General features: G+C 41.3%; 1 protein-coding gene across 1 annotated transcript; it reads right to left on the reverse strand.

Moving 5' to 3' along the window:
* Positions 1-687: 687 nt before the first annotated feature.
* Positions 688-12,493, reverse strand: LOC105906482 (adhesion G-protein coupled receptor G5-like). The gene is made up of 14 exons (XM_031569429.2): positions 12,128-12,493; positions 7,923-8,011; positions 7,299-7,742; positions 7,128-7,176; positions 5,835-5,949; positions 5,273-5,392; positions 4,959-5,090; positions 3,941-3,983; positions 3,656-3,762; positions 3,318-3,436; positions 2,886-3,151; positions 2,704-2,803; positions 2,313-2,587; positions 688-1,952 (listed from the first exon to the last, which is right to left on the reverse strand). Exons 2-14 carry the CDS (start codon positions 7,990-7,992, stop codon positions 1,828-1,830), a joined length of 1,965 nt encoding a protein of 654 aa, XP_031425289.1. The 5' UTR covers positions 7,993-8,011; positions 12,128-12,493; the 3' UTR covers positions 688-1,827.
* Between the last annotated feature and the right edge of the window lie 630 nt (positions 12,494-13,123).

The following is a 13,123-nucleotide window of genomic DNA, read 5'->3' on the forward strand; positions in this document are numbered from 1 at the left end:
TCACTCTTCTTTCTTTTCTTCTTCCTTTCTTAACTTTTGCATTTCATGCACTGGTATTTCCTTCAGGAAATGCATTTTCTAGTTTCACATTTGTTGCTGTGTAAAACTAAGAAAAACGTGCAGTCAGATAAAAGGCCACAGATAGAAGTTTAGGAATTATAGAAGGTTTTGTTATTAAGAAACAAGTTTCTACAAATTCAACTGTAGGCCTACTACACAGCAGGCTTATAATATCAAGTTATTTTAGCATGGACTCACAACACAGAGTTGTATTCGAAATGCTGTAAGACATGACAACTTACAAACGAGCAAGAGCATTATATTTTATATGAACTGAGAACCTCTGCGAACCAAGAACCTCTAAGGAAGCAGGTATAGCACGTAACATCTCTGGTTCTATCCTTTGGCAATATGAAAATCTCCCTTTTCCTCTGCTACTTTACAAAGCTCCACCCCCACCAGGATCCTCTGTGAAACCCCTAATGAGTAATATTCCTCTGCATTGCTGTAATGGTCTTGTGACCTAGCTGATGAAAGGCACTCCTAGTTTATGTTAACCATGTTTCAGTCGGCTGACAGGCCATTGTCTTTTCTTGTGATGTTTCATTACTGCATTTCTAAAAACAGTTGACAAAGCAACTTCCTCTTCCACGTTTCAGAAGGAAATAAGATATAATGAGCAATGACTCAAGTGGATGATAATCTTTAATAAACACAATGAGCTGCACACATCTCAAAATACAGTTTTACAATACAAAATATACAAATATAAGAAAAAGGATTTTAAAAAGATTTGTCACAGTACACTGTAAGAAAACGAAATGCTTTAAAAGTGCAAAAAGGAGAATCTGAGCTTCTGTGTACAGTGTGAATGACTGTATTCAGTAGTCCTTTTCTATAGAGTTTTCTATAGAGTTGGGCCCTTATTTCATACAGGAAACAGCAGTACCAACACATAATTGATGAGACAGTAAAAGGTCATCAAGCGGTTACGGTTTTCTATGCAATAATATAAAATACCAATAAAATAATAAAATAAAATAAAATATCCAAATACACACAATAATGGTAACCTCTGTTGTCAGTCCATCTGATCAATTTCCAACTGAAAACATAACCCCATGTCCATGACATTCCAACCTGTTTTTGTTTTTTAAAAGTAATCTCTTATACCAAGGCATGTAGAGGGGCATGTTTTGAATGCCTGCCAATGTATCCAGTTTGCATCAGGTGTGAAAAATATGTGTAGGCTATTTCGTATGTTGTCTAATAAACAGAAAAGGTGGCTAAAGTGCTACTTTTAAACAATGCCTTTTATAATATAAAAATGAAGCTATAAGAATCTACATGAGCTTATCATGGCCTAAATTCTCAAGCTTAAAAAATACCCGTGGTCCTGCATGAACTTTCAGTCCCTACACATTGGCATGATACCATGTTTATGTCCAGCCAGCTGGAAAATAAAAAGCTAAATCATTTCAGTTTGAATGCTGATGAATAAAGACTTAGCGACAGCATCAAATACATAGGTTTTTGCTATAAATCTATATCCCTGATGTCACATAATGGAATTTGACAGTCCTTCTGAGAGTCTTAAGTACACAAGTAACACAATTTCAGAAAGAAAAAGATGGTGTTGGCAAGAACTTTAAATATTGCCTTTTTCCAAATCCAATGATGAACAAAATTACATAAAAATATGTTTTGTTGAACCAACATTGGCAACTGGAAAGTTGCTTTTAAAAAGCAAATCATAACATTGGATGTTGTGAGGAAATGGACAACTTTTTGTCCTCCACCCTCCCAGACGTCCTTCTCAAAGACCCCTTAGTTCCTCTCTTGTTGATGTAGCATGTGTTGCCGTGTGGATCCTGAGCTAGATCCATCTAGAATAGAGTCCTTCCTCTTTCGAATCCGCTCCAGGGCATAGTACCGCAACATTATAAAGAAACCTGTACAACAAATGCAAATATGTTAAGCATGTTTAGCATACCACCATATGAATATTTCTAGCACCCGTGCAACTTTCAAACTAAATGCTTCTAGACTAAACATGGGTTTAGGTACAAGGCCGTACAAACATCCATTGTGCGCTTTACTCTAACTTTTCCTAAACGTGCCAACAGTGGCATGCGGAAACAGATTGTTGAAGGCTACCGCCTGATATGCAGCCGTAACCAAAGTTGCTTGGCTTTTATCAGAGCATTGTTTAACTCTAACACAATGGATGTTGGCCTTCAAGGAGTCCTTTTTTTTAATGTTCCAGCAGTTGGCGTGCTTGACTATGCTTGAGTATTTAATGTTCCCCTTACCCTGTAAAGTGTTGATAATGCAGAAGAGAAAGGTGAAGGTGCAGGAAAGAGACCCAAACTCCAGCAGGCCCAGTGCCCACGTGGTCCCAAAAAGACAGCTAAGGCCCCACATGCTAAGGAACGCCAACTTCCTCTTTCTCCACTCTTCCCTGTTCCGGATCTTTCTAAGGACCACAAATAGCATGACCATCCCAGCCGAGACCAGGAGTATCAGGAAACCCACGTTGGTCATGTAGTGAGCCAGCAGGGCATTGCTAGAGTCTTTCATCCAACACCTGAGAGAGAGAGAGAGAGAGAAAGAGAGGAGTGGAGACAAGTAAGGAAACTTTAGATAGATAGGATAATAACAGTATATTAAGAATTTAAATGGGGTGAAGGTGAGTTTACTTACATCATGTAAGGATTGCCGACATCACCACTGGGCTTAATCACTCTCAAGCCATAGATGTCATCTCGGAAGCTCAAAATTCCAACTGGGAGGGCAGGAGCACCTGAACAGGTTCATGTGCACTTAGTTTAATTTGTTAAACAAAATTCAATTAAAATGAATCCCATTGACAGAATGGAACTAACCGAATCCCAGGATGTACCAGATGGCTGGGTTTGGTGGGGAGCTGAAAACCATGTAGACCATCCAAAAGGTGTGGAAGATCTCCACAGCCATCCAACAGAAGGAGCTGAGCAGGGCGTAGTGCAACAGCGCCCCCACCACTCGACACATAGGCTCACCCCCAACGTTAGCCAAGAGGCCAGTCAGAATGAAGAGCATACTGAGGAAGAACAAGGTCACCACAAGACCACAGTGTATTGGTGTTGACTGGTCTTTAGTGTTCTTTTTGCTGCCAGACAGGAGAGAGACACAGAAGATTTGAGAAAATGAGGTCCTTCTAATAAATCAGTAACTATTGCAATCAATGTGAAGGCAATAACACTTTCCCACAGAAGAGGATAGGAGTGTCCGGAATGAGTTGGGATTTGGTGAATGTGTGTGAAGCTGTGTGTTACCTCTTTTTGCAGAGCGAGTAGAACAGAATGGCACAGCTGATGGCAGATACGGCACATCCTATTGCTGTGATGAAGGTTAGGGCCTCCAGGTGGCACTGTGTCTCACGTCGTTCCACTTGCTGGCGGTGGAATGCAGGAGCACAGAGGCAAAAACCCAGTTACACTTAGAGCAGCTCAATCACTGTGCTGATATTTTGGCTCCTATGCCAGCAGTTATGTAAAGGTGATAATCTGTTTCTAAAACCATTCATCCATCTGATAATCTCTGTACTAAATTTCAATTGTAATCTTCATAGGATAACTATAGTGCAATGTGAAGGGGTGTATAAAGAACTCACCACCAGAATGGAGAAATAGGTGAGGTGATTACAGTGGCATTCTGTCATATCTTCATGGGTCAGTACGGTTTTGCAACCATCACTTTCCCAGGCGACCTCATTGGGGGCTGCAGCAATAAACAATAGCAGATAACAATGGATTGGCATTAAAGATGCAGTAATGCTGGATGTGGTCAATAGATTTGTGTATTCAACATGAAAATGTAGGATGAAGCAACTCATTACACAGCATGCACAGAACAGAGTGCAGCTATTAAATTATGAAGCCAGTGCACATGCACATACCTTTTCTTGTATCCCAGGAAACGCATGTTCTGGAATGATTTTTCTGGAGAAAAAAAAAAAGACATTTGAAGTACAGGACAAGATAACCCAGGGGGTAGCACATCACTATGCAGTGGGGATGTTTTGCTGCCTATTTTCCAATGCCATTTTATACCTAGAGGTATGAATTTGATCTGATATAAGGTACAGAATAGCCACCTAATGTAGTTTATTTCACATACTATCAAAAGGTCTGCACATACATGGCTACCATAAATCAGTACTCATGTGCAGTCTAAAATGTTGCTTATTTATCCTAGTTTTACAGTATTATTTTAGATCAACACTGTCCCCTTCAGGCAGAAGAAGAACACAAAAGCAAAAAGTGCTGACACAATATTGAGAACATGGTCTTCTTCGATACCTTTAGAGTCCATTGTTTTAAAGTACCACTCCTGGCATTGATTAAGCACCTTAAAACCATCTCAGTTCCTCCAAATTACATATTTAGAAGATTTTTCATGAAAAAAATACCTTTATGGCCTTAAAATGGCTTGGATGTGCTACACGTTTGCCTTTAGTATTTGTGGAGCTTATTTATTTCTCTGATGATATGTCATGTTTCATATTAAAACACAAGGTTAAAAACACCATAAGGACATGTTAACAAGGTTAAAAACTTGATTTTCACTGGAGGGGGTTCTAAGTAAAAAGGCTTGTTTATTTGTTTACATTAGCTGTACATTTCACCATTAAAAACACAACTAACTGTCAAACATTTACTTACATATGACCTCTACACACTGTATGTATATGCACTTTTTGTTAACGAGAGATGGTGTACTGTAAGAGTTGACCTCAAACAAATCAGTGAGCTTTCAGAATAACACAAAATCTTCTTTGGTCTCCTCACACATATTCATTGCCATTGGCACCGCATTCATGTGTCTGAAGTATTTTTTCAGCTGGCAAAAGTACTTTGCATTTGAGGAAGTGATACCTCTGCAAGGTGAGAGAGGTATGCACTGTAGACACTTACTGGTAGAGCAGGATGATGAAAGCTAATCCTGACAGGCTCAGGAAGTTCATTGATGACCTCATTTTCAACTGTGATGCCCACCACATCCTCCAGGATCCGAGAGTCTGGCTGTTTCTTCCAGGATCCTTTCTGCTGCAAAGGAGAAACAAAAACACATGATCACACATATTGTGGTAAACATCAGTGTGTGTGTGTGTGTGTGTGTGTGTGTGTGTGTGTGTGTGTGTGTGTGTCTGTGTCTGTGTGTGAGTGTGTGTAAGTGTTTTTACCAGTGTGCTACTTTAGAAAATGATGAAGTTGTAACAAGAACTCACATTGAATACGGCATTGTTCGTGAAGTAGGTGCACACAACTTTGGCTTTCTTTCTTCCAACAGGTTTTAAACAGGCAGGCATATGCACTGAAGGTAGCGGCCTTAGTTTGGAGCGAGATGCCTGTAACATGAACACACCCACCCACACAGAGAGAGAGAAGAGAGAGAGAGACCACAATCACCATCACATCACCATAAACAAAGAGAACTATGAAAACCAAGTAAGACTTCAAATATTACCAAGTTCATTGCAGTCCAACTAAACAGACCAGCACTGTCCAACAAATGCTCGTTACAACATGAGTTTGACCTACAGACCTATTAAGACATTCTATTCCATAGAGTCTATCACAATGTTACCTGACAAACCTCTGCTGTTTTTTATCTCTGCAATACATTGTTTATTTTAAGTGTGACTTTAAGCTTCCTGTCATTACCCAATTTGTATATATTTACCAGCTAATTGTAACCAGTACTGCTATTCCAAGTTTGCTTATTGCTGTGTGCATGTAGGTGTGCATGTAGGTGTGACCCGGTATGTATGCAAGTGCATGCACACTTACAGGAAGTGTGATATCGCGCCCTGTAAAGTTGTCATCCATCTCCAAAACTTCTCCCTGAAAACACGCTGAGTTTACAGTACCAAGAACATCAGACTTCATCATTGCTTCCTCAATCCTGCAGAAACACACATCCACACAGAAACACACACAGGGTTATTGCTGTGCACTCGAAACACATTGAAACATCCTGAACCCTGCGACCTCTCATCAACAAGAGCTGAGTCAGTTCAGGGGACAACGCCCGCAATGTGAAGTGCAACATTTATTTTTGGTTCCTCAAATACCCTGTAATGCACCCACCCTTCACACTGTGGTTTTCAAAGATGACAACACCCATACAATAAAATACATGTGGCTACAGCATCAATATTATATGGTTAGAGACGAGGCCAATGGAGTAAAAGGCGCGAGAGATTTTGGCCGATCACTTGTCTTTATGGTACAGAGGTGTATAAAGTTATTGAGGCCACTGTGCTCTTGGGAATCTTCAATGCAGCAGAAGGTTTTTTTTGTAGCCTTCCCCAGACCCGTGCCTCGATACAATCCTGTCTCTGATCTCTGCAGGCAGTTCCTTCAACCTCATGGCTTGGCTTTTGCTCTGATACGCATCGTCTGCTGTCAGACCTTATAAAGACAGGTGTGTGCCTTTTCAACTCATGTCCAATCAATTGAATTTACCACAGGGACTCCAATCAAGGTGTAGAAACATCTCAAAGATGATCAACAGAAATGGGAGTCACCTGAGATACATTTCAAGTGTTAAAGCAAAGGGTCTGAATACTACATTTGCAAAAAAATATAAAATCCTGTCTTCGCTTTGTCGTTACAAGCTATTGAGTGTAGAATGATGAGGGAAAAAAACTGAATTTAAACGAATGAATGAAACAAATGAAAATTAGGCTGCAACGTAACAACATGTTTAAAAAGTGAGGGGGGCTGGCTAAATACATGTAGATACACGTTTTCACCCATAAGGGGCCTCAATTTACAAGAGGCTAGAGGGTTCTCTACAAGTGCTCCTACACCTAGTGCATCACATTTACCCCCACTTCCAATCTTCCATTCCTCTTGCATATGAATTTCTCTAGATTGTATTCAATCTTCTTTATATTGCTGTAATTTAGAACTGCTACACCTGTTATCGTTTAGTCTTTGTGTAGTGGTGTGTGTGTCTCTCTCTCTCTCTCTCTCTCTCTCTCTCTCTCTCTCTCTATATATATATATATATATATATATATATATATACATACATATATATTGCACAGATGCAAATTATGATAGCAGGTGACTTACATATTCAGGTTTCTGGTTGCTTCATGGGCCTTCCCACAAAATTCCTCAACTGCAGAGAAGGACAGTAACAGTGACAATGAATAATAGTTCAAAATACAATAAAGTGTGCAGAAATATATATCCATCTGAAACTACGTCAGTCTCTATCAACGAGCTGGGCTATACACTCACTGCAGTTGATCTTTTGTCCATAGAACCCAAATGTCCCTCGGGTATCGTAGGTGAGAGCGTCGCCTCGTACACTGCCATTTACAATGCCATACATTTGAATGGAGCTCTGATGTCCCCTTGAGAGATCCGTGCAGCAGACCTCCTGCAGCCCGGCTGCTTTCAGCAGGCTGTGGTTCTGCCCATCCACCTCCACCCGCAGCTGGTCCACCAGAGGCTCCCAGAACACGCAGAAAGGGCTGAGATCCCTCTGGGTGGCATTTAGCTGGATGTGGTTCACGGACTGACTGCTAGCCGTAATGGCGCCCCTGATGGAGAGGGTGTTCTCGTCGGCACTGATGTCAAGGTCGCCGCAGCCTTGAGTCAGGTTAAACTCCAGCGTCCTGTGGCCTGTGCCGTGACGCCATGTTCCACACATCGTAAAGTCCTGGTCGTTCTCACTTTCGCCTGTGCGGAAAAACATAACATGAATGATTTCAAAGGTGATCTATAAAGGATAAAGGAGATCAAGATTTAACTGGCTTTCACAAAACACGTAACTACAGTCTATCGGTGGGCTACTCCCAAGTCTGCCTATCTTTATCTGTATTCCTGAGAGAACATAGGTCAATAGTAATGTTAGCTTACCTTGCCCCATTAGAGCAATGAGACAAATAATTCCCAGCATTCCTCTTGTTTCTTGGCCCCACACTCTCATCAGAGCTTCACCCTTTACCCTACAGAACAAGAGGACAAAAAGAGAACAATGAAAAATCTAAATCTCTTCAATGTCATCAGACTCTGTCATGGAAATCTTTCCACTTTAAGAAGAAACTCTCCCAAACCAAAACAGGAGATCCCTTATCTCTGAGCAAGCACACTCTGAAAGAATTGCACGTTTCCTCCATATGGTCACCCTCAATAGTAACCAACTCACCCTTCACCAAACAGATCTATCTATAGCAGAGCATTTTATCATTGAGAACACATTCACAAAGCCCTAAAAATACATTCCGCACCCTATCACAAAGCCTTATCCATGAGAACAGCCATTCTCTCCTAACAGTCTGACCAACATCACTCATGTCATTTTAGAGTAACAAATGATGTAAACCCCACGTCAGCCATGCACTCCTAAAGTCCGCCACATAACAGTGCAATGAAACAAATGGAATGTGTGGTCTAGTCATAATTATCTGCCTTACAGGTACATTCCATACAAAAACAGGTATGCATTTATTAACAAAACTCCCTATTTTACATTGCGTCAGTGAAGGCACAGTTTATTACCCACATGATAAGCCAGAAGTTGTCCACCTCAGTGCCCACCTCAGTGCCCACTCCTGCACACACACCACTTTGAGAGGAAGTTGTGACACAGTTTGTCTACGGTTAGTTAAAAATCTAGGTTAATGTGAACCACAGTATACTATGGGTCGTTTCACCATGGCTACCTGTACACCACTGTAACTAACGATGCCTGTTTGGTAAATGAGGTAAATGTAACCACTTCCACACGAGTGAGACGAAGACCCCCACTCTCACTAGATGTCTGACTGTGTACTAGCATGTACACATGCCTTAGGCCAAGGGAGAAAGGTACAAAGTCAAACACAGATAGATGAGTAATGTGAGTTTAAATTAGACCAGGCTGTGGACAGTGGTGTTTGAAAACATGCTCTAATATTAGTGACCAACTTATTGCAGTGGTTTCAAATGTTTGTAACATTACCAACTAAAAACACAATCATTTACATTTAATGCTGTTTCCATCTCTATCTCTCTAAATCTTGCACACCCACTTTCCCTCACTTTCTGGCACTGTTCCTAAGGCTGTTGACTAGGCTATAATTGGAACCTGAAACATGTTCCCTTTCTAGATGGGACTTCGTGGCCAGCAATGTGTTACTGGCCGTTACTGGCCTTCTTCCTGGCTTCAACCCATACTCCACAATGTTTTTATGTAGAGGCTACAGATTTCATTTAGGGTAATAATAGGGTGATAATATTAAAAGGACACATTTTGTACGGAGACCAAAAAAGACTTTTCTCCCATTATATCTCTACCACTCTGTCTTTATCTCTGTTTGCCCCTGAGGCTAATGCAGGCAGGGTAGTGTTCCATTCCAGCATGTTGCTGCAGGTCCATGACTTGCCTTTGTTTACTACCACTGTGAGCTAATGCTAGTCCCTATGCTGTAGAACTCAAGATGGATACCCCAAAATAGGCTCAGACTGAGATTGAGGTTCTTTGAGGAACAGGATCCAAACACTGCAGAGACCCTCAGAGGTATAGAACTCTTACTGATTGACTCTGATTACATGAGACTAGCCAGCATTAGGGCAGGGCTAACACAGTGGTGCTACATGTTGAGTTAAATAGCATGTTTCTATGCAGTGCAGCTGCAGTGTTCAACAGGAAGACCCTTCACAGAGGTGTCCTTCAAACTCTACCACAGGCCTCTTGTGCTACGACACACACACACTGGCTGTCCACAGTCAACAAGTGCACAAAGGGGGCGCTCAGTTCTGTTTGAGAAGGGCAGACCTCTCCCTGCCTTCGTTCACCCCTCCGCCCATCACCCACCACTGCTTCCCTCTCCGCTCTTTATTGTTCAGGCGGCTCAGGGAAAGAATGTCCCTTTTCACTTCTCTAACCGTGGGAGGTGGGAGAGGTTCTTGGAGAGAGAGAGAGAGAGAGCGAGAGCGCTAGAGAGAGAGAGAGAGAGAGAGAGAGAGTGTGTGCACATGAGTGTGTGTTAATGCAAGATCTGAATAAACGAGGGAGTTAAAAGCCAAGGAATGAGTTGTTGACTTGAAACAAGTGGAAATTTAACTACATTGTCAAAAGTGGAAAAGCTTGTTGACATTCATACTCTACTGCTGATGCTAAGTCTGTTGTAATGCATGTTGATATGATGTTGCGTCTGCACCAGAAACACAAATGGAGATAAGATCAGACTCTGAACAGCGGAAGATTCAGGCTGTGGTGACGCAAAAACTGACATCTGCTGAGACAAGCGAGTAAAGCTTTAGTCGTTAGCATGTAGTCTTTTTTTTTAAACAATTAAAAACTCAACATGAAGCATCCCTTTCTTCCCCTTTTACTAGTCTGGGTATTCCAGTGTGCTTCCACATAAAAGAAGTAACTGCTGAGCAATGTGTCAGTAGGTCTACTCTCTTTCCAAAGAGAGTCCAAGTCATGAGACAAAAACAAACAAGTTTTGAAAACATGGTCAATTATCCAGAGTCATACCCAGAGAAAGACATAACACACGTGACAGAAAGCGCTTTGACTAGTCCGTCTTTCATTTCATGAAGAGAAGCATGCAGTGCTGACGAAAAATGCAAATCCCTTTCAGACAGTGGCAGACTATTGTGACTGCCATGACCTGCTTTTGTGATTCAGTGGCATGACTCAAACAGAAAGCTTTGCACTGATCAAAGCAAACACAACTGACTAAGAACTATACATATATATATATATATATTGCAGCGGTGGCTTACTGCAGACTTTTTTGTAGTAGCAGCTCTGATGCGGCAATAAGGTTCAGAGCGGAAAACCAAACTAGCAGCCAGTTACAATCAGCCAGCTGAATATATGTTAAAGGCCACAGGTGTAAACCAAATACTACAGAATCTAATTCTAAAGAATTGGTAATTGGTTTGCTCAGAGGACTAAGACATTAAACTGAGTTATAAGAGGTGAGGAGTCTGAAGCTTCAAGTAAGGTCAAGACTCTACAGTTTATATTCAGAATATTTCTCCTAGAAGTGACACAGTGCCTGTTTTGACCACAAATATGAGCATAGCCATAAATGTTCGTGCCAATTGACCGAGGCAAATGTTGCATGGGTGCAAACATATTGATGTCTTTTCCATTTATTCATAGCCGCAGAGAAAGTGCGTGCAAAGAAACACCCCACCTGAGCTCCAATTTCCTTTGGGACCTTTTCATACACACACACACACACACACACACACACAAATACACACACACCAGCAAACACAAAGAGAACCACATTCCATTCCCCCAAAATGCCCCACTGAAGGTTGCTGGGTTCAAGCCAGTCTTAGGGGCTTCTATTCACTGCATAGATAACAAGATCTGCACAAAGGAGAGGGTGCACATTTTGGTTGACTAGTAGTAAAACCATAGTAATAATAGCCTTAAGCTTGTCCGTGCTTTACAGCGGGCAGTGTGTCAACTTGTGTGCTGATGATAAAATGCTTCATTCTATTTTCTTTGCACCAATACATCTTTTTTGTTATTTTGTGGTTTCATCTACTATACAGATTTTATACAGATTTTTATGTAATATTGGATCCTGGGATTTTAGATTTCGCCTACTCGACAGACTCAATCTACTTTTAAAATGTACAATCTGCGCTAAAACAAAGCACAAGCAGTTTCACTTTGCGATTTGAGCTGTTAAAATGCTAAATATAAGCTTTGAGCGCAGTATTAAACCAAAAATGGAAACTAAATGAAATGCCGTGAAACAACAAAATGTATTTCATGTGATTTAACAGACATATTTTTACATGCATTTCCCTATATGTCGGTGTGTCGGTGAATTTCCCTATATGACTGCCGTTGCTTCAAATGCTTGTAAGCTAAACCCACCCCGGTACACCTGTTTCTGCTGCGCGTAACACTGGACTTGAGGGTGTTCTGTTTCTTTATTCTAAACTAAAGTTATTTCTGTAAGTCGCGTTTTTGAGCAAGTTCTGGTTTAAACTCATACAGGCTAGTACCAGTTATTTCAAATATTCTTTATTCTACCACAGGCTGTGTAGCAAACTGTTCTCAATCATAATGACATAAATATTTTATAGCCTAGCTTACTTACCTTAAGCGTCTTTTTTCAACAACCCCAACAACGTAGATACACTCTTTATAAGTAGCCTAGGTATATCCACCGTCAAGTAACTTCATTAAACTGCTACCATTTGCCGGTTCGCTGATGGTTTACAACCTTTCCCAAACCAACCTTGTCTCATGTGACGACGCAAAACTCCTTGCTTCTCTGATGACACATTCTACTAACCGCAACAAACGTAACTGAAAGTCGCAAATTTTAGATTTTTTCTTTAGTGCAGGCTATGGTTTTTGTTTTCTGTCTGATTGCTATAATAGACCTATGTCGATGGCATGCTGTCATATTCGACTGTGCTCTTTTCCGACGTCAAAAGCGCACCCCCGGGGTATGGCTGTCAGCGTAGACAAGGTGCGAGGCTGGGAGGGGCTTGTGTGTGTGTGTGTGTGTCACAGTGCATTTTCACAAATTTCACAAATGCAAATAAGTCCACTCTGCTTGCACACATGGTAGACTCACAGAAAACGAATTACTGCATTACTACAATCTTTACCACACACATTATTATACACAACAAACGTTTTCAACAACCGGTAGCCAAGCTCTCTTCAGAGGCTGGTAGAGTGTCTTTCAACTCAAATTAGAGGGGGTGAGAGGGGAGGGAGTAGGAAAAAGGGAGAGCAGTGGAAGAAAAACGATCACACGGACATGAGGAGCAGCACCTGGCCTCCGGATCTCTTCAGCTGTCTGGGAGAGGGAGGGCTGAAGGCTAACAGAGGCTAATCAGTGTGTGTCTGTATGTGTGTGTGTGTAGATTGGTAAGTGTATTACTGTATATTTGTGGTGCGCATATATGTGCATTGGTTTATATACTGTAGGCCTACGTGTGTTGGTGTGTTTACTATATGTGTCTGTAAGTCTTTGAACTTGTCAGCGTTTGAGAGTGTGAGAGTGTGATAGTGAATATAACCCAGAGATGATACGGTTGACACCTACTGTGACACCTACTGTGAAAGAAGTTGACCCATG

This window comes from Clupea harengus, chromosome 6 (assembly GCF_900700415.2).
Source record: "Clupea harengus chromosome 6, Ch_v2.0.2, whole genome shotgun sequence".
NCBI lineage: Eukaryota > Metazoa > Chordata > Actinopteri > Clupeiformes > Clupeidae > Clupea > Clupea harengus.